Genomic DNA, 19,462 nt, shown 5'->3' with positions numbered 1-19,462 from the left:
GAAAGAAAAATTTCCCAAGAATAATAAATGTGTTAATAGCTAAATCATATGATTCTTCTTTCATAATCATACCAAAAATAATATTTTCTTTTGTTAAAACAGATAAATGTTCAATTTTAGGAAATAACCAGTAATGCATATCCTCCCAAAAGGCACAGGCATAGTTACAGTCATAGAAAATATGTTCTGTTGTTTCAATCTGATCAGCACAGAAAGAGCAGTTGTTCACATCAAGACCAAATCGACATCTTAACAACTCTCTAGAAGGATATATTCCATTAATAATCTTAAAATGGACTTCCTTTGATTTTGGTGAAACTGGGTATTTAAGGTATTTTGTTCTTAAAATTTTAACTTCAGCTTTGGAGAAGTATTTAAAAATTGAAAGTTTATTTGAGGAAAATGGATACAATTCCTTAACAAATGCTTTTCGAGTTGTGATATTAGGTACTTTTAAATTAGTGAGAGAAATTCCGTTCACCAAAAGCTTAGGAAGAGAAGGAGTTGCATTACTTTGATATGAATTGAGAGACAACTGGATTATCGATTGTGGAATTGCTTTGATGATAACATCATATTGTTTCCTGTCAGTTAACATGAATCTTGAACAAAAAATTTCAAAAGAGATAATTCCAGTATTGTCTAAAATATGCATCACAGACCATATTCCTTTCTCCCACCAATTTTTGTAAAATAAAGACTTATTCCTAAAAGTCACAAATCTACAGTTCCACAAGGGGATATTATGGGGACTGAAGTTATGCTTATAGATCAATTTCCAATAAAGTAAAACCTGTTGGTGAAACAATGACAATTTAACAGGGAGTCTTTTAAGGTCATAGTCACATCTAAGGAGAAAATTAATTCCTCCTAATTTCATAAAAATGTGGTTGGGGATATGAAACCAAAAACTATTTTCATTTTTCAAAAAAGATCTTAACCAGTTTGTTTTAATAGTGCCATTAATGCATTCAAAATCGATGGCTTTTAGGCCTCCTTCTTCAAAGTCTTTGACCAAAGTTCCTTTTCTAATGTAGTGTGTTTTTCCTTTCCAAATAAAATTAAAATTGGCTTGGTTTATAGCTTTTATTACATTATTAGAAAATGAAATTGAGTAAGCAGGGTAGATAAGTCTAGAAATGCACTCCAATTTCGTGAGAAAAATTCGGCCAATAATAGAGATATCTCTTTGAGACCACAAATTCAAATAAGTTTTGCACTTTTCTAAATTATTACAAATGTTAAGATTATTAAGTGATGTGTTATCCTTTGTGATGTGAATCCCTAAGTATTTAACAGTATCTTTTATAGGAATATTATAAAAAATAAACAGAGGGGAATTATGAATTGGTAATAATTCACATTTTTTAATATTTAGTTTCAAGCCAGATGCCCTAGAGAAAAGCTCCACAGTTTGAAGAATTTTTGGAACTTGGTTAATGTTTTTCATAAAAATGGTTGTGTCATCAGCCAATTGACTGATGACTAATTGTTTGCCAAATACTGTTAATTTTTCAAAATCAGAGTTTTTAATAAGAATGGAGAGCATTTCGGCTGCAGCAATAAAGAGCAATGGAGAAATGGGACAACCTTGTTTAATTCCTTTATCAATTGAAAATCTTGTTGTTGTACCCTGTGGTAAAATAATAGAGCTATTAGTGTCTTTATAAATTAATTTAACCATATTGATGAAATTCTTCCCTAATCCAAATAATTGTAATGTATGAAACATAAATTTGTGTTCGACTGTATCAAACGCTTTAAAAAAATCTAAAAATAAAATAAAACCTTCATCCTCAATTAAATAGTTATAATCCAGTAAGTCAAGCACAAGTCGTATATTATTGTGAATTGATCGGCCCTTTAAAAAACCTGATTGTGTCTCTGAAATTATCTGTGAAATACCCGTTTTTAATCTATTGGCATAAATATGAGTAAAGATTTTATAGTCATTATTTAGCAGGGTTATAGGTCTAAGATTGTCTATTAATTTAGGATTTTTCCCAGGTTTGGGGATGAGAGTGATAATTCCTTGTTTCATAGAAGGTGGAAGAATATGAGAAACCGATATTTCTTTTAACATATGAAAAATAAGGTCTTTAATATACTCCCAAAAATGCCTATAAAAATTACTTGTTAATCCGTCTGAACCGGGAGATTTGTCTAAAGATAAACATTTCATGGCTTTTTCCACTTCATCCATAGTGATATCTGCATCACACACATTTTTAAAATGATCATCTACTTTGGGAATCCAATCTTTAATATGCTCAAAGAAGGCATCGGCGTGTGTGTGTGAATAAGAGGAGGAGTAAAGTTTGCTATAGAAACTGTAAATCTCCTTAGAAATCTTATCAGGATCGGTACATTCTTGATTATTGATTAAAAGAGTCATAACACTATTACGCTCTTTTGTCTCTTTTTTTCCAATCTACAAAAATACGTAGAGCTCCTTTCACCTTCCTCTATCCACTTTGCTCTCGATCTTATAAAAGCACCTTTGGCTTTGTCAACATAAATGTTATCCAGTGATGTTTGTAGGAGAAGAAGTTTTTGTTTGTCATCAGCTGTTAAGAGGTTTTTAAAACAAATACTATTTATTTCTTGAATTATTTCCAATTCCTTTTTTTTCCTATTCCTGCTTAATAATTTACCATAAAAAATGGAGATCTGACGTACCTTATATTTTGTATATTCCCATTTTTCTCTATACGTTTTAAGAGTTGAATCACAAATTATGTTGTTAATTGTAGCTATAATTTTTTTACAGAATGGTTCCTCTGTTTACTGATTGGACCGGTAAAAATTTGTTCGGAGAAAACCTAAGACTACACAGCAGTCCCAGACGTAGTACTGAAGGAAAATGAAAACTGAGCGGAAGTACATAGGAGGGCAGAGCCAGGCTAAGTCTATGGGGCACAGAGCAGTAAAATTACTCAGACAGGCGCCATCTTGGAATAAAGTCTCGACGAGTCGAGCTGCAAACGCTGTGCTAAGTGAGCTGGTAGATAGGAATTAACTTTGTGAAATCTAATTACATGGAAATTTTTATTTATTTATTTTCTCTATTGCGTTCAGTGTTTTCTTCCGGAAACAACGGACTATATGAGATTCCAAGTCACAGTTCATCACTTAGCACAAATCTGTTTGCGATCCGCCATAAAACAAGAAGAAGAAGAAGTTCATCACTTAGCACAGAGTTCATGGCTCTTTTCTGTTTTCCAAGATGGCTGCTGTTTGTATACGCGTAAGGCACTATGTTTATAAAGTATCTTCTTATTAAACTGTTTGTACACTTACAAAGTTCTCAATGCTTCGGTTTGCATGTAGGGACCCTCATTATGCTGCTGTGTTAGTGTGAGGCTATTTTAAGTCTTGTTAGTGGTGTTAACTAGTGATTTAATTTCACTTATTCTGTGCCCCATTAGTGTTATAAGCTAATCTTCGATTTTCATGAAAACGCATCCCAGAGAACGATCTACTCGCTAACCATCTGTTTATTACCCCTAGGGTCATTTCTAACCGTAGTTGTCCTTTAATTCACTTAAATGTTCACTCAACATAATAATATCAACATAGCCACTATACAATATGACACTCATAATTACAACACTCCCAAAGGAAAGGCCTGACCTATATTTCACATCTGAAACGGAAACTTTGTATTGTATTTATTTTGTTTATCTATGTTTAGGGATTCCCATCAGCAGTTTGAGGGAAATTAACTTGCTGATCAGACTGAGACACCCAAACATTGTAGAGCTGAAAGAGGTGGTGGTGGGAAGCCATTTAGAGAGGTGACTTCATAAAATATATACTCTACATTCACAGATATAAACACAGACTTGAATGAAATGTATGTGTAATTAATTTCTTAATACTTTATTATTTCTAACATCAGCCTTTTTCTGGTGATGAGTTATTGTGAGCAAGATCTCGCCAGTCTGCTAGAGAACATGCAGTCACCTTTCTCTGAAGCTCAGGTGCGTTTGAGGAATGACCTCATCTTCATTCACTGTCGTAAATCAGAATCGGTTTTTAAAGACATGGTAAAACTTCTAAGAAATTTGACTTGGCAGTTGCAAATACTGGATGGAGTCCAAATAAATAAGACATAAACTAGAAGTTACTTAAAGCAAGTCAAATGAATACATATATTAAGAAAGAAGCAACAGTCTGCGACATGTGCATGGTTTAAACCAGGGGTCCACAATCTTGGTCCTGGAGGGCCACTCCCTTGATTAGCTGGTTCAGGTGTGTTTGATTGGGGTTGGAGCTAAAGTGTGCTAAACAGTGGCCCTTCAGGACCGAGATTGGGGACCCCTGGTTTAAAACAATATACACTGCCTGGCCAAAAAATGCTTAAGAGTGAATGATTGGATCATTAAAGTGATGATTTTTATGTTTTGAGCATGTTATATGTTTGGCAACATTTCCTCCAACCTTAATTGATGGAGTGTGTAGCTTTTCATTTCTTAAACAACCATGTAGGAAGACACATCACAGCCATATTCCAGGATGACAAAAGTCGAGACTCATCAGCTCAGATTGTGAGAGAATGGTTGGGAGGAAGCATGAAGAATCATTTTCACACGAATCAGCTCCTCTGAGTCCAGACCTTAAATTCATTGAAAGTCTTTGGGATGTGCTAATTGATGGAAATAAAGGTTGGGATGTTATTTCCATCAAGAGGTACATAAATCTTTGGTCAAGATCTTTGTTCATAAATAGTTAACAAACATATAACATGCTAGAAACATAATAATCACTGCAATAATGATCAAATCATAGGGCTATTACACACCCAGCGCAATGCGATTTTGTTGTTTGAATGTTTTTTTTGTTGCTTTCAGCGAATTCATATAAGTATAGTACATTCGTACAATTTCAAAGACTAAATAGAATATATAAGCTATCTGGTAAAGTCCCTTATTAGGGGCCGAATATTAGCAAGCTTTTCTTGATCATGGAAGTCTGTGGCAGCCCGTAGAAGTTAGGACCTCATCTCCTGCGGAGTCAAATGCGTACTATGGGTTTCAGCCTCTGTCCAACCAGAATTTATTCTGTTTTAAATTTTTAAATAGACATTTTTTGGGCTCCTCCTGTGGCCAGATGGATCATCTTGGGTCCATCATGATCAAAAGTTATTAAAAGCCGAAGCAAAGCAGGCTGTATTGCTTTGGCTTGTTGAATCTATTAAGTTTGACATAAATCGTCACCACCACACCCTGAAGATACCTGAGACACTACAGGTCTTTAAAATTGTATTAATGTAATTTGGCTGTATTGTGAATATTCTTATGTGCTTTATTGGACAATATTGCACACACATACGAATATTTTCCATCAGTGTTAAAATCCTGTTTTGTTCCTCACTTTTGATGTAGAATGAAGCCATGAAATCTAGGATCAAATTGGATCGTATCTGTGTTTTATAAATGAGGCCTCTTCAGCTTTTATCGGATCTCCAGCAAAATGTGACCATGGACCTTCTAGTTAAAAGTTTTACCATTTTCAAAACCATTTTCCTGTAATGCATCAATGATTCAAAGTTGAGGACCCCTAACAAGATGCTTGGTACTATTCTCATTGGAAATGCTATCAAACTTTGCAAACGCTGTATTGAACTTTTCTTTGCTTCTCACAGGTAAAGTGTATAGTTCTTCAGCTGCTTAAAGGACTGGCGTATTTACATCACAACTTCATTCTTCACAGGTCAGAGCGTGCTAAGATTAATTAAAGCGGTCTATTTCTTCAACTGCACGGTGAACTGTACCTGTCAAAAGTCGCAAACATTACAAATGATTGTTTTGGATGGACTGCATTTATATCGTCTCTCACCAAGGCTGCGTTTATTTTATCCAGTAAAAACTGTAATATTGTGAAATAGTATTAAAATAATTATTTTCTAGTTTAATATTTTAAAATGTAAACTATTCCTGTGATCAATTTTTGAGCATCATTACTCCAGTCTCCAGTGTCATTACTTCAAGAAACATTTATGGTTATTATTACTGTTATTATCAATGTTAAAAATGTTTTAGCTGCTTAAAGGATCAGTGCACTTCAAAATGAAAATTTCCTTCTATTTTACTAATCCCCATCTCATCCAAGGTGTTCGTGCCTTTCTTTCTTCAGTAGAAAAGAAATAAAGGTTTTAAGGAAAAAATCCACAATTTTTCTCCATATAATGGATTTCAATGGCAACCAAATCAATGCAGTTTCAAAGAAAGGGCTTCAGAGTCTCTGTGCAATCCCAGTCGAGGAATGGGTCTCATCTAGCGAAACCATCGACCATTTTAAACAAACATTTTTTTAAATTGTATATACTTTTTAGCCTAAATTGCTCATCTTGCTCTGCAACGCGCCAGAGATTATATAATCATTTCAGTCAATCACTTCACACGTCGCATGAAGTACCGCCCTCATGTTTACAAAGAGCACGTGCGAAGGCTAATGCAAACGTCCTTCAGCAAAAAAAGGTAAAACAATGATGTCGGATGATTTTGAAGTTGGATGTTTTTTTTGGTAAATGGAGTTTGTATTAGTTTATATTTTATTTTTTATTAGTTGATCAAGTGAAGACAAGTACAAAACAAATATGGTACAGTGTGGTACAGTTCAGAGTACATAGAACTTCAACTAAAATATAGAATGAACATGTTTGTAAACAACAATAATAATAATAAAATACTGAAATAAGGTATAATATTAGGACAGTTACATGAATTTGAAAAGCTTTAAATATTTTGTTTTGTGATCTCATGTTTGAAAGGGTTTAATGTATATTGTGAGATCAATGTATGAGTAATTCTTGTCTTATGAATTTACAACTTAGCCAAAATTATTAAACTGTTAATAATATAGTTTTATTTTTCAGAAAGAATGGGTTGTGAAAACAGAGTAAAATGTCACGAGGTTCTAAATTAAAGGCTTAGTTCACCCAAAAATGAAATGTATGTCATTAACTCCTCTCCCTAATGTCGCTCCACACCCGTAAGACCTCCGTTCATCTTCACACACAGTTTAAGATATTTTATATTTAGTCCGAGAGCGTATGCAAGTGTATGCACACTATACTGTCCATGTCCATTTTTGGACAATGCTTCAAGAGACTCTAATTAACCCACTGATGTCTCATATGGACTACTGTGATGATGTTTTTATTCCCTTTCTGGACATGGACAGTATAGTGTGCATACACTTGCATACGCTCTCAGACTAAATATAAAATATCTTAAACTGTGTGTGAAGATGAACTTACGGGTGAGGAACGACATTAGGGTGAGGAGTTAAAGCCACACTTGGTAACTTTTGCTCTCGGGGTCCCCCTACAGTTTGGAAAAAATAATGTCCTCAACTCCTGTCGTAAGATCAGTCATCCTACAACAGGAGACGCCATCGCGCCAGGGTTGACAGGACAACCCTGATAGCCCTGAACTAGTGATGCGCGGGTCGTCTCATAACCCGCGGACCCCGTATGTCTATTTAATGGTCGCGGGTGCGCGGCGGGTTGTAAAAATATATACAGTGGTGCGGGGCGGGCCAAATAACTTCATAAAAGCGTCCCGCGGGTCGGTGCAGCACTAACAGTTCCCCTGAACACTGCAGGAGGAGTTCACATGCAGGTGTTCTTCTGGCGGCGCGTGTGAAATGTCTTCATCCCAGGTAACGTTACAGTCAGTGGCATATGTTTCAGCATGTCATATGAATATAATTTCATGGGTTTTATTTTTTTCAAACGCCAAATAATCACGATGCTCACGTTTACAAGCCAGCGTCATTATAGTAGTCTATTGGTTAGCGTTTTACAGAATCTATATGATACTTCAGTTCAATGTTTGAGTGGTCGGTAATCACCATAACAAGCAGGACAGCATCGGTCGGGCACGCCTCCTTCAGCTCACGCCGACGAGCAAACGCTGGTCACATGTTGATCCTCGTCCGGCCTTTAATCACATCACTTTTCCGTTTCCTCTTATTGCTTTCCTCCAGCAAAACCTTTTCTTTCTTATTTGTCTCTGCTGCTTCGGACATGAGTATATTATTCGACGAACAAAGTTGGGCTCGCGCGTCCGAATGTAAGGAAGTGTGTGTGTTGGTGGAAGTGACGTGTATGCCGTAAAGCAGTCGAATTTTGTAGTTCTTTTTGTTCTCGGGTTACTACCCGAAACCTGAAGTTTAAAAGTACGATTAAAAACGATACAGACCCCATCAGGCTATGGCAGACGTGGCATTCAACCTATTGTAAGCCGATTTATCATCACAAGAGTCTTGAAAATATATTATGAAGGTTGAAAAGTTACCTAGTGCTGCTTTAATGACATCAATTTCCTTTTTGGGTGAACTAACCCTTTAAGAAGCGTGTTTAGTTTATTTGTCATATTTTGTTTTTTTGTCTATTTTAAAGTCAGTCCAAAAAGAAATAGAAAAAGGCCAATAAAAAAGTGTGTTTGTATTAGTCTTCGCACGTTCACTTGGGACGATACTTCTGCCTATGTCTAGCGTGCCCTTTCCGAAGTTACTACATAATCTGTGGCACGCTGCAGAGCAAAAGCAATTCAGGTTAAAAAGTTTATACTTTTACTTTTGTTTTTAAATGGCTGATGGTTTTGCTAGATAAGACCCTATTCCTCGTCTAGGAGACTCTGAAGCCCTTCGAAGCGCTTTACAAGCTGCATTGATATGAACCAATAAGATGTCCATTATATGGAGAAAAATCCTGTTGTAAATGTTTTCCTCAAAACTTAATTTCTTTTCGACTGAAGAAAGAAAGACATGAACATCTTGGATGAGATGGGGGTGAGTAAAATATCAGGAAATTTACATTTTGAAGGGAACTCATCCTTTAACATTTTTGTGGAAACAATGATACCTTTGAAACATTTGTAGTAAAACAACAACAACAAAAGAGTAAGAAATTAATACTTTTATTATTCAGTAAGGATGCAGTAAATTGATCAAAAGTGACAGTGAAGACAATTATAATGTTACTAAAAAATTTGATTTAATAAATGCTGTTTTTAACATTGATAATTATAAGACCAAATGTTTCTTGATCATCAGATCATCATATTAGAATGATTTCTAAAAGATCATGTTACGCTGACTGGAGTAATGATGTTCAAAATTCAGCTTTGATAACAAAAAAAATACACTTTAAAATATATTAAAGTAGAAAACAGTTATTTTCATTTGTAATGATATTTTACAGTATTACTGTTTTTATGGTATTTTTGATTACATAAATGTAGCCTTGTTGAGCATAAGAGACTTCTTTCAAAATCATTTGACAGGTACTGTATATTATCCAGTGTGAGTAACAAGGAACTTTAATGATGAATTTCATTATGTTGATGCCGAGTATTTGTTTTTATTTAAGGGATTTGAAGGTGTCCAATCTACTAATGACAGACAAGGGCTGTGTTAAGATAGGTGAGTGGTTATAAATAAAATGTCTTTTCTTAAAATATAACCGCTGATTATTACAAACGTATGAGAATGGTGATCATTTGAGGGGGAAATGTAATTGGCATGAATATTGTGAAAATGCTCTTGCTAGTAGGCTTGATTAACTTTATGTATAGCATAAATTCTTGTTTATCTCTTCTTGATTTTGGGGTGAACTATGACCTAGATATGTTCTTGGCAGGTTTTCTGAGATTCACCCACATATTCAGTATAAAGAGCTCAGTGAGCTGCTGTATGTGGATGTGTGTGTTCTGTCAGTGATGGGTGTCTGGTGGTTTTTCCACAGCTGACTTTGGTCTGGCGCGTGTTTATGGTATCCCTTTACAGCCCATGACTCCTCGAGTAGTCACTCTGTGGTAAGCAGATAACCTTCATGCCGATTAGTCTTTCTATCATCCTGCTAATCCGTCAGATCCCTCTTTCCATGACTGACAATGTTTTCCTCACAGGTATCGAGCACCAGAGCTCCTCCTAGGGACCAAAACCCAGACGACTGCCCTGGACATGTGGTGAGAACAGTGCTAGAACAAAGTCTTATGTAATCAGATTACCTTTTCAGATATCAGTCAAGACGCAGACGGAACGGAGAGACGTGTAAGACGTTGGCTTCTTGGTAATGTGTCTGGAGCCTATATTTCAGATAGACAACCGTCAGTGGAATTGATATATGGGTCTCCGAGTACAAAATAGCAACCGATAAGTCAACACAAATGGGGATAAGAAAAAATGTTGATGTAAAAAAAAAAAAAAGTGTGTAGAAGTTATTAAAAAAGTTATAAATTGAACTCACCTACTGTTATTACTCTTGCTGCTGTTATTATAAATGCATCAAGAATACCTATATCATGATTTTTCGAAGAGATAGTTGTCGGCGATTTGTTTTGTTCATTATGTGAATGTCTTTCTGTGGCATGTACTGTGTAAGTGTCACCCTGAATTAAGATCTGTCTTAGGTGGACAGCTCTAATACAGGTGTAAATGGGATACAAAATATATTGTTGATCACTCAAACCACATTTGGAGAGATGTCAGGAACGTGTTAACTTGCCGCCTACTCTCCTGTCAGTTAACCACTGCACTAAAAGGGAAACATATGAAAATTAACACCTGATTGAAAAAAGAAATTACGGATTAAAGGGTCACCTTATTGCCCAGAAGTTTTGGGATCCCTGCCTTTACATGAACATGAACTTTAATGCCATCCCATTCTTAATCCGTAGGGTTTAATATGGAGTTGGTCCACCATTTGCAGCTATAACAGCTTCAGCTCTTCTGGGAAGGCTTTCCACAAGCTTTAGGAGTGTGTTTATGGGATTTTTGGGCCTGGCTCTCAGTCTCCGCTCTAATTCATCCCAAAGGTGATCTATCGGGTTGGGGTCAGGACTCTGTGCAGGCCAGTCAAGTTCCTCTACAACAAACTCGCTCACCCATGTCTTTATGGGCCGACGCTTTGTGCACTGGGGCGCAGTCATGTTGGAACAGGAAGGGGCCGTCCCCAAACTGTTTCCACGAAGTTGGGAGCATGAAATTGTCCAAAATGTGTTGGTTTTAGTATTTAAGAGTTCCTTTTACTGGAACTAAGGGGCCAAGCCCAACCCCTGAAAAACAACTCTACATCATAACCCCTCACTCCAACAAACTTTACACTTGGCACAATGCAGTCAGGCAAGTACCATTCTCCTGGCAACCGCCAAACCCAGAATCGTCCATGGGATTACCAGACAGAGAAGCGTGATTGGTCACTCAGAGAACGCGTCTCCACTGCTCTAGAAGTCAGTGTTGCTGTGCTTAACTCCACTGCATCCCATGCTTTGCATTGCTCTTGGTGATGTAAGGCTTGGATGAGCTGCTCAGCCATGGAAACCCATTCCTGAAGCTCTCTACACACTGTTCTTGAGCTCATCTGAAGGCCACATGAAGTTTAGAGGTCTGTAGGTATTGACTGCAGAGAGTTAGCGACTTCTGCGCACAGTGCTGACTCTTTGATTTGCTGTTGTACCCAATTGCTTCCACTTTGTCACAATAGCACTAACAGTTGACTGTGGAATATTTAGCAGTGAGGAAAGTTCTCAAATGGCCTTATTGCACAGGTGGGAACCTATCCCGGCACCACGCTTGAGTCCACTTAGCTCCTGAGAGCGGCCCATTCTTCCACTAATGTGTGGAGAAGCGTCTGCAGGCCTAGTGCTTGATTTATTCACCAGTGGCCATGAAGAGATTGAACACCTGAGTTCAATGATTTGGAGGGTATCCCAATACTTTTGGCAATATAGTGTATAATTTAAGGCTTTACAGAACTTAATAATAACAACAATAATAATAGTCAGGTTAGCCGCTCATATCAAATTCAAGGCACTGATGTTTGCCTGCAGAAAAACACAATGGCTCTGCACGCTATACCCATTACTTCAGACCGATGTGCCCTCCAGAAGCTTGCATTTTTCTGCAAGTAAATGGTGCCTTGTAGTACCGTCCCAAAAAAAACCAAAATAACTTTTACTGACCTTTCCCTTGGCTGTTCCCTTTGGTGGAATGACCTGGTGAACTCAACCCGAGCTGCAGTCTTTAGCCACGTTCAAGAAACTTTTTCGTCAACACTTGACCAATTAAAGTGATAGGTCACCCAAAAATAGGAATCATCATTTACTCATCCTCAAAACAAAAAAACAACAAAAAATTCCCAACTTTTATGAGTTTCTTTCTTCTGTTGAACACAAAATAAGATATTTTTTTGGCTGATGTTTTAATAATATCGCAAGACAAATTATATTGCAAATTAGTTTTTCCAAATGGAAATTTGTTCTTACTGTATGTTTTGTAAAAGTTGTTAAGTTCAGACTTAGAGATGCAAATACATTAGAAATAAAACAAATAAATCCTTCTTTATACTTCTTTAAACAGTCACCTGTTTGACTACAAAAATCTTCAGTTCAACAGAAGAAACTCTTACAGGTTTAGAACAACATGAGGGTGAGTAAATGATGACATTTTTTGGTTAAACTATCCCTCTAATACTAACACTTTTCTATTCTTATCTTTTTTTCTGAAAACATACATACCTTGCTATGTGTACTGCTGTGACTGACTTCTCACAGCACTTGGTATAAGTACACTACACACATATTGGGGTCCTATTGTTGATTTGATTTCTTCTGTTGCTCTCATTTGTAGGTCGCTTTGGATAAAATTATTCTGCGAAATGATTAAATGTAAACTTCAGTGTGCCCCATCACTAGAGCACCAATATTTCTTTATTTTTTATGCTTTATCAACACACTGTGATGTTATGCAATCAGTGATTTGTTTGGCCACTTTAATCGGATCACCTGAGAGAGATCTTAAATAGATACTCCACTGCTTTTTCATATTAAACCATGTTATTTCCTTAACTAAGACGAGTTGATACATCCTTCTCTCGTCTCGCTCCCCTCCCCCCTATTGACAGAAATGAGAGATGAGGAGGAGACGTGAGGGAGGATTTTTCAGCCGGGACTGTTTACTGCGCCGAGTCGAAGTACTCTCAGAAGTGCTAATCCGCCACACATTATAGTTATATAAAAGCGTCACGTTTTATTTTGTGTCACCACACTTGATGGTTCAGCTATTGGTGTAACTGTATTTAAATAGAGGAAACGTGGAGGTGTTTGGTACTTCTAACTTGATCTCTGTTTGGTACCATAGTGAATGAACTGGGCTTAGTGGGCTAAGCTAAATGCTATCAGATCGTCACCGCGCGTCAGAGAGATTAAGAGCACACACTGAGACGAGAGAGGGATGTGTCAACTCGTCTTAGTTAAGGGAATAACAGTTTAATATGAAAAAGCAGTGGAGTATCCCTTTAACTGTGAGAGAGAGAGAGAGAGAGAGAGAGAGAGAGAGAGAGAGAGAGAGAGAGAGAGAGAGAATACCCCTTCCATCAAAACAAACGTAACGTCATCACTTTTGTGGAATGACAAAGAAAAGTTTCACATTTTTGTGGAGAGTTATCAGAGGTTGCACTACAAATAATCTGAATCTGTCACTTTTAAGTCTAGGTTGTTGATCTTCTGTCTTGTTCTGTTGTTATCAGTTCAATGTGACATTCATATCTCAAAGACGTCTGTAGCAAGAGCTCTTTCAGTCTTGTCCAGCACTGTTGTGTGATCTTGGACTCCCGTTTCAGTGCTTCATGAACAGATGACCATGTTCTCTTGTTCCAGGGCCGTCGGTTGCATCTTTGCTGAGCTTCTTGCCCATAAACCTCTTCTGCCTGGAGCTTCTGAGATCCAGCAGGTGGATTTGATCGTACAGCTGTTGGGGACACCCAACGAGAGCATCTGGCCGGTATGGAGTTTAGCTTGAAAATGAGATCCATAAATGGAGGAAGTGTATTATCGGAGTTAAAGGCACAATATGTAAAAAAAAAAATGATTAAAATATCCAAAAAACACTATAAAAGTGTTATATATTTTGTTGAATTGTGTACTTGCATTATCCCAAATGTTTCCAAGAATGTTTAAATCCAGAGAAATGTGCTTTTTTTTACCGGGAAATGTACCGTGTCCATCCGCTGGCTAGCAATGACATCATACCCGCGTTACCCTCAATTTTATTTAGTAGGAACCATGGAAACACCAGAGACACTTTTTGTGTTTTATTAGAGAGGTGAGCGACTGTTTGGATCATTACTAATATCGATTTAGCTCACTGCAGTGTCAACAAGTGTGTCACAGTAGCCACAGAGGGAATGCACAGAGTAACGTCATAACATCATTCAACAAGTCAAGTCAAGTCACCTTTATTTATATAGCACTTTTTACAATGCTGATTGTTTCAAAGCAGCTTTATCATAATAACAGGAAAATAATGCAACAGAATTTGATTCAGCTATGTTGCCACTCTGGAGAAAACAGTGATGTCATCCATCTCAGTTCAATTATCATTTAGTGACAAACAGTAAAATAGTTTTATATAGTTCAAAATGTACCAAGCCAAAGGTAACAGAGGCGATGGTGACAAGGAACCAAAACTCCATCATTACAATGACAATTGTTTCTATACAGCTTCACAGTATTTACAGGTAAATAATTAGAGGTGTAAACCTACACTCGTCTCACTGTTTGGTTTAGGGGTATCCATGGTTAACCGATTAACCGTTAAAAATTGCGTAACCGAGTGAAACATATTGCTCGGTTAAGTGGCGTCAATGACGTGCTTTGAATTTAGTTGTAATATATTTTTGCACCCCTAGAGACCGCCAGAGCGCTCCCAGACATTTGTAATATCCACAAGAAGAAGTCAAGCCAGCTTTCTAAGCGGGCAAAGAAAGCGTGGGAGAGTGACGGGGCAAAATGCAAATATTGCAATGCAGTGCTTACCGCATTTTTCAGGCTATAAGTCGCTCCGGAGTATGAGTCGCATCAGTCAAAATATGCGTCATGAAGAGGAAAATAACATACGTCGCACTGGACTAAAAGTCGCATTAGGGCAGAGGCAGAGCGGGAACCGCGCGCGCTGGGCATAACGGATCAGAAGAAAGAAAGTTTGAAGTGAGAAACTTGTGAATGACTAGAGAAAAGCAGACGTTACTTTAACTGTAATGAAGAAAACAAAAAAGCTAATCGCGGACTGAAAGCAAGATGGCCAGAGCTGAAGGGACGAGTCCACAGATGCTTGAACTCTCTGCCGGGAGAGGCTCCGCCGCGCGAGTCAAACGCTGTGTTTGTGACTCATTCTCGGCTGCATATTTTACTACATGCCCTAATCATGCAGGCGGCCTCACGGCCACTTTCATTGCTCGTGAACTGGAGCGCATCTCATCCTAATTTAACGAAACTCAGCGTAGGCCTCACAGACATGAAATATATCTTAAGAAAGCTTGAAATGTCTTTTAACAATTTAAAACAAAAAGAAATAGGCTTCTCTCTGATTATGTATTTCAGTCGCGGGTGGATGAGAAATAAATCATTGTGTTTGTTTGATAAAGACAAGATGCAGTTGCCGCTTTCAAAATAATCTCTCCCTGATGTGAACTGACAGCATAACTTAAGCTCATTAAATATGCTAATCTTATCCAATCCTAGCCGTGGGCGTTTACTTCCAAGTCTCCAGTGCGACAGCCCATCAGAACCCAGCGTTCAGGAGAGCGCCTCAAAACCAGTGTAGAAAATAGCCTATTACTTATTAGTTATGATGTTTTTGAATGTAAAAACCACGAACATTTACAATGATGATTGTGTATGTAACACTCAAATGTATGTAATCTGATAAAACAGCGCCGCATTACCCCACATACACGAGCGGAAGTAGCGAAAACGGTCGTCTGCGGCAGAATAAAAGCTCCACTGCTGTCGTGTGGCACTCAATCTCTGCGTCCCCTTTGTGTTGAAATGGCGACCTCTAGTTGCGAAAAACTACATATTGTGCCTTTAAGCTGTGAAAGATGATCAAAACTGATAAAGATTGATACTACAAGCTAAAGGCTTAGTTATGGATGTTATTGTGAATTTTAGGGATTCTCGCGTCTGCCGCTGGTTGGGCAGTACAGTCTCAGGAAGCAGCCCTACAACAACTTAAAGAACAAGTTCACATGGTTGTCAGAAGCTGGTTTGAGACTGCTCAATCTGCTGTTCATGTACAACCCACAGCGCAGGTACAATAAACACACATTTAACATACTGTATATAGAGAGAGATAAATAGTGGGATGTAATTGACAAGCAGTAAATGTTTCTGGTCCCTGTGACCAAAAACCACAATCATGATGCTATTTAATATCGCACCGTTTGTTATAGAGCCACGGCTACAGATTGCTTAGAAAGTTCCTACTTCAAAGAAAAGCCCTTGCGTAAGTACAGGCTTATTGAGTTTGTTAGTTTTCTACATTTGTCTTTATTGAGCAGATTTTGTTGTGATGTTTTCTCCATGTTTCCCTCTGCAGCATGTGAACCGGAGCTGATGCCCACATTCCCTCACCATAGAAACAAGAGGGGCGGTTCTGTGAATGAAAGCCAGTCCAAAAGAAGCAAAGTAGGATATTCTGTGGCCTGATGGGTGACGGCAGTCACAAATGATATTGCAAAGGAGTTTTTCCAAATGGAAATTTATGTTCTTATACTGTATATTTTGTTAAAGTTCAGACTTAGAGATGCAAATACATTGTAAATAAAATAAATAAATCCTTCTTAAGCTAGTTATACTCAAATCATACAGCTGCATTTTTTGTACAAATATTTCACTGTCCTAAATACAGTCTAATGTCACTTGTGTGAATTATTTATATAAAATGCCACCTTTGCTGTGAAACGTGACTTGCTCAGTAATTTTTGTTGATGTAAGAACTCATGGGAGATTTAGTGTTGAGAAACCGATGGCCTAAAGTGAGCTTGAAAATGTGGGATTTGAAAAGTGTGGTTGTTTGTACAAGTCATGATGGGGCCAGTGTCAGTCCCGGTATCTTTGTTCTCAGAATTAATTGGATGTATGCAATGTATTTGTCTGATAAACCACCAAACGTTACACGGTTATGGGATTGCTAGACAGAGAAGCGTGATTTGTCGTTCCAGAGAACACGTCTCCTCTGCTCCAGACTCGGGGGGGTAAAATGTGTTATTTTGGCAAGGTTGCCTGCTAAAACGCTTTAAACCCACGGACATGGAAAACAACCCGTGGGAAACCGCAGACTTGGCAACACAGTGCAGTTGAGTTCTGTTGACGTTTGACAACTAATGTTATGCGTCGCTCCGTTGCTCTGATTGGTTGTAGGTCTGTCCAATTGATGTCTTTCCTGGTTTCGGTTGAAACACGCCCCATAATCACAGCCCAATGGAGCATCAGACTCATATTCTGACTGGAGCTGAGTATGACCACGGCAGGCATGTATCAGCAAAACATTTGGTGAAATATCCAAGCAGGTAAAACTAATATCTGAAAATATCACATTTAGAGAGATATTTCACCCCAAACTAAAACGTGTCATAATACACTCACCCTCCAAGGAAGATGCACACATTTTTGTGCATCTTAGAAATGAAAAATAAGATATTTTTAATGAAACACGAAGCCCGAGACGATTCTGTCATTCCATTTCATCCAGAAAGGTTAAGGCATGGTTCATAAAAAATGAATTTGTATTTAGAAGCTTAACTAAAGTCTAATGGGTTTAGAATGACATTATTGCAGAAATGTAATTTTGGGTGAGCTTTAATTCGTGTATATTTACTTCAGAGCATTCTACATTGTTAAGAAAGTATCTGTTCCCTTTCTGAAAAGTCAGTTTTTGTCTGAAAACATAACAGCTATTGTTAAACCAGTTTCAGCAGATTAGATTGGTTGAAGACACAAATAATGCACAAACTGTTTTAAAAGTCAATTTTATCAGTTCAGGTCAGTGTGGTATTCTTCAGGATGAATGACAGCTATGTCTATAACACTTCATAATCCGAACACATCTGGTTGATTTATAAATAAGTGAAATGTAGATGATGAGCCTGTCAAATTCACAGTAAGGGCATATTTCACCCGAGAGGGGAAAAGAGAGAAAGTCTGTAAAATGGACTGGATTTTCTTCACGAATCAAGCCTATTTTAGCACTAGAAACATTTTTTTTTTTTTTTTTTTGACACTTACATGAAGCAAATTTAAATTTCTATATGTACAGATAAAAATCATCAACATAAATAATTGCCTTTTTTCCAGAAATATCCTTCCTTTTAATTATGGGGGGAAAACTGACCCCTGTTCATAAAGTAAAGTGCTGCAATACTGAGCTGGACACAACAGATACGGATGAAGCTCGAAACAATCTAGTAGTGAGAATAAATTTAAATAAGTATTCAATGATAGTTGCAATGTTCAAAGCCCATTTGAAATAAAGGGCAAACAGGCAAAACAATATCCTAAAATTAACGCTTTAACAAATTTGATCATGTAAACATAAAATAATTAAAGCAAACTTCATGCTCTCGATTAACATTAAACTGGTAAATGTGATGTTCTGTAGTGTTGTCCGATAAGAGACGTTAGATTAGATCACATGCTCCTGCCGTTCACCGCTGTGGTTAGTTTAGGCTAGAAAGTTCTGGTTGAGTTGGGACAGCTACACACGAATCGATGTTTGAATTGAAAATGTGTCGTGGTTCAGCCCTCCTGTCCAAAGTCCTCTGTGAACTTCTTCACCTTCAGCAGGTCTTCTTTGTTGACGGTGGGGCGTGTGGTGGCCAATGAGCGCAGCATGTCAGACTACAAACACACAAACAAACTCAGTTACGTAACAGCACATACATGACCTCTTTAAGGGTTAGTTCACCCAAAAATGAAAATTCTCTCATTAATTCCTCACCCTCTTGTTGTTGGACACCCGTCAGACCTCCGTTCATCTTCAGACACAGATGAAGATATTAGTGTTGAAATCCGATGGCTCAGAAAGGCCTTCATTGACACCAATGTCATTTCCTCTCTCAAGACCCATAAAGGCACTAAAGACGTCGTTACAAAGCCCATCTCACTACAGCGGCTCTACAATCATTTAATGAAGTTTGACATGCGATCCGAATCATGAATCGATATGCTGATTCATAACCGTTTTAAACATTGTTTTGAATTTGGCCCATCACTATACAAGTCATTATTTCGGGGGGGTTTTGCATACAAAAACTATCCTCGTGTCTTCATTAAATGATTGTAGAGCCGCTGTAGTGAGATGGGCTTTGTAACGACGTCTTTAGTGCCTTTATGGGTCTTGAGAGAGGAAATGACATTGGTGTCAATGAAGGCCTTTCTGAGCCATCGGATTTACACACTAATATCTTCATCTGTGTGTGAAGATGAACGGAGGTCTGACGGGTGTCCAACGACATTAGGGAAAGGAATTAATGAGAGAATTTTCATTCCTGTGTGAACTAACCCCTTAATATTTTTTTTGAGGTTGTGTCAATAACAATAATTATCAGTACATTTGCCACCAATTTTTGCAAACTTTATTTAGATGCATCATTTTTTGTCACCTTACATTG

At 37.6% G+C, this 19,462-nt stretch overlaps 2 protein-coding genes across 5 annotated transcripts in view; one reads left to right on the top strand and one right to left on the bottom strand.

Moving 5' to 3' along the window:
• Positions 1–16,828, top strand: part of cdk10 (cyclin dependent kinase 10) — a 30,058-nt gene extending 13,230 nt beyond the window's left edge. For 2 of the 4 annotated variants that reach the window (XM_067437218.1, XM_067437217.1), the window contains exons 5-14: positions 3,695–3,797; positions 3,902–3,983; positions 5,648–5,715; positions 9,383–9,435; positions 9,758–9,827; positions 9,921–9,980; positions 13,671–13,794; positions 15,963–16,102; positions 16,244–16,296; positions 16,390–16,828. In XM_067437218.1, the coding sequence (XP_067293319.1) occupies positions 3,695–3,797; positions 3,902–3,983; positions 5,648–5,715; positions 9,383–9,435; positions 9,758–9,827; positions 9,921–9,980; positions 13,671–13,794; positions 15,963–16,102; positions 16,244–16,296; positions 16,390–16,499 (863 nt within the window). In that variant the 3' untranslated portion in view covers positions 16,500–16,828. The remainder of the gene's footprint in view (positions 1–3,694; positions 3,798–3,901; positions 3,984–5,647; positions 5,716–9,382; positions 9,436–9,757; positions 9,828–9,920; positions 9,981–13,670; positions 13,795–15,962; positions 16,103–16,243; positions 16,297–16,389) is intronic. The other 2 variants (XM_067437216.1, XM_067437215.1) reach the window with 1 other exon arrangement.
• Positions 16,829–17,805: 977 nt separating this feature from the next.
• vps4a (vacuolar protein sorting 4 homolog A) overlaps positions 17,806–19,462 on the bottom strand; it is a 30,047-nt gene continuing 28,390 nt past the window's right edge. The window contains exon 11 of the mRNA XM_067437214.1: positions 17,806–18,689. Coding sequence (XP_067293315.1) covers positions 18,588–18,689 — 102 coding nt within the window. The 3' untranslated portion in view covers positions 17,806–18,587. The remainder of the gene's footprint in view (positions 18,690–19,462) is intronic.

Source organism: Pseudorasbora parva, chromosome 25 (genome assembly GCF_024679245.1).
Source record: "Pseudorasbora parva isolate DD20220531a chromosome 25, ASM2467924v1, whole genome shotgun sequence".
In the NCBI taxonomy this organism is placed as follows: Eukaryota; Metazoa; Chordata; class Actinopteri; order Cypriniformes; family Gobionidae; genus Pseudorasbora; species Pseudorasbora parva.
This window is presented reverse-complemented; position numbering and strand designations above follow the sequence as displayed.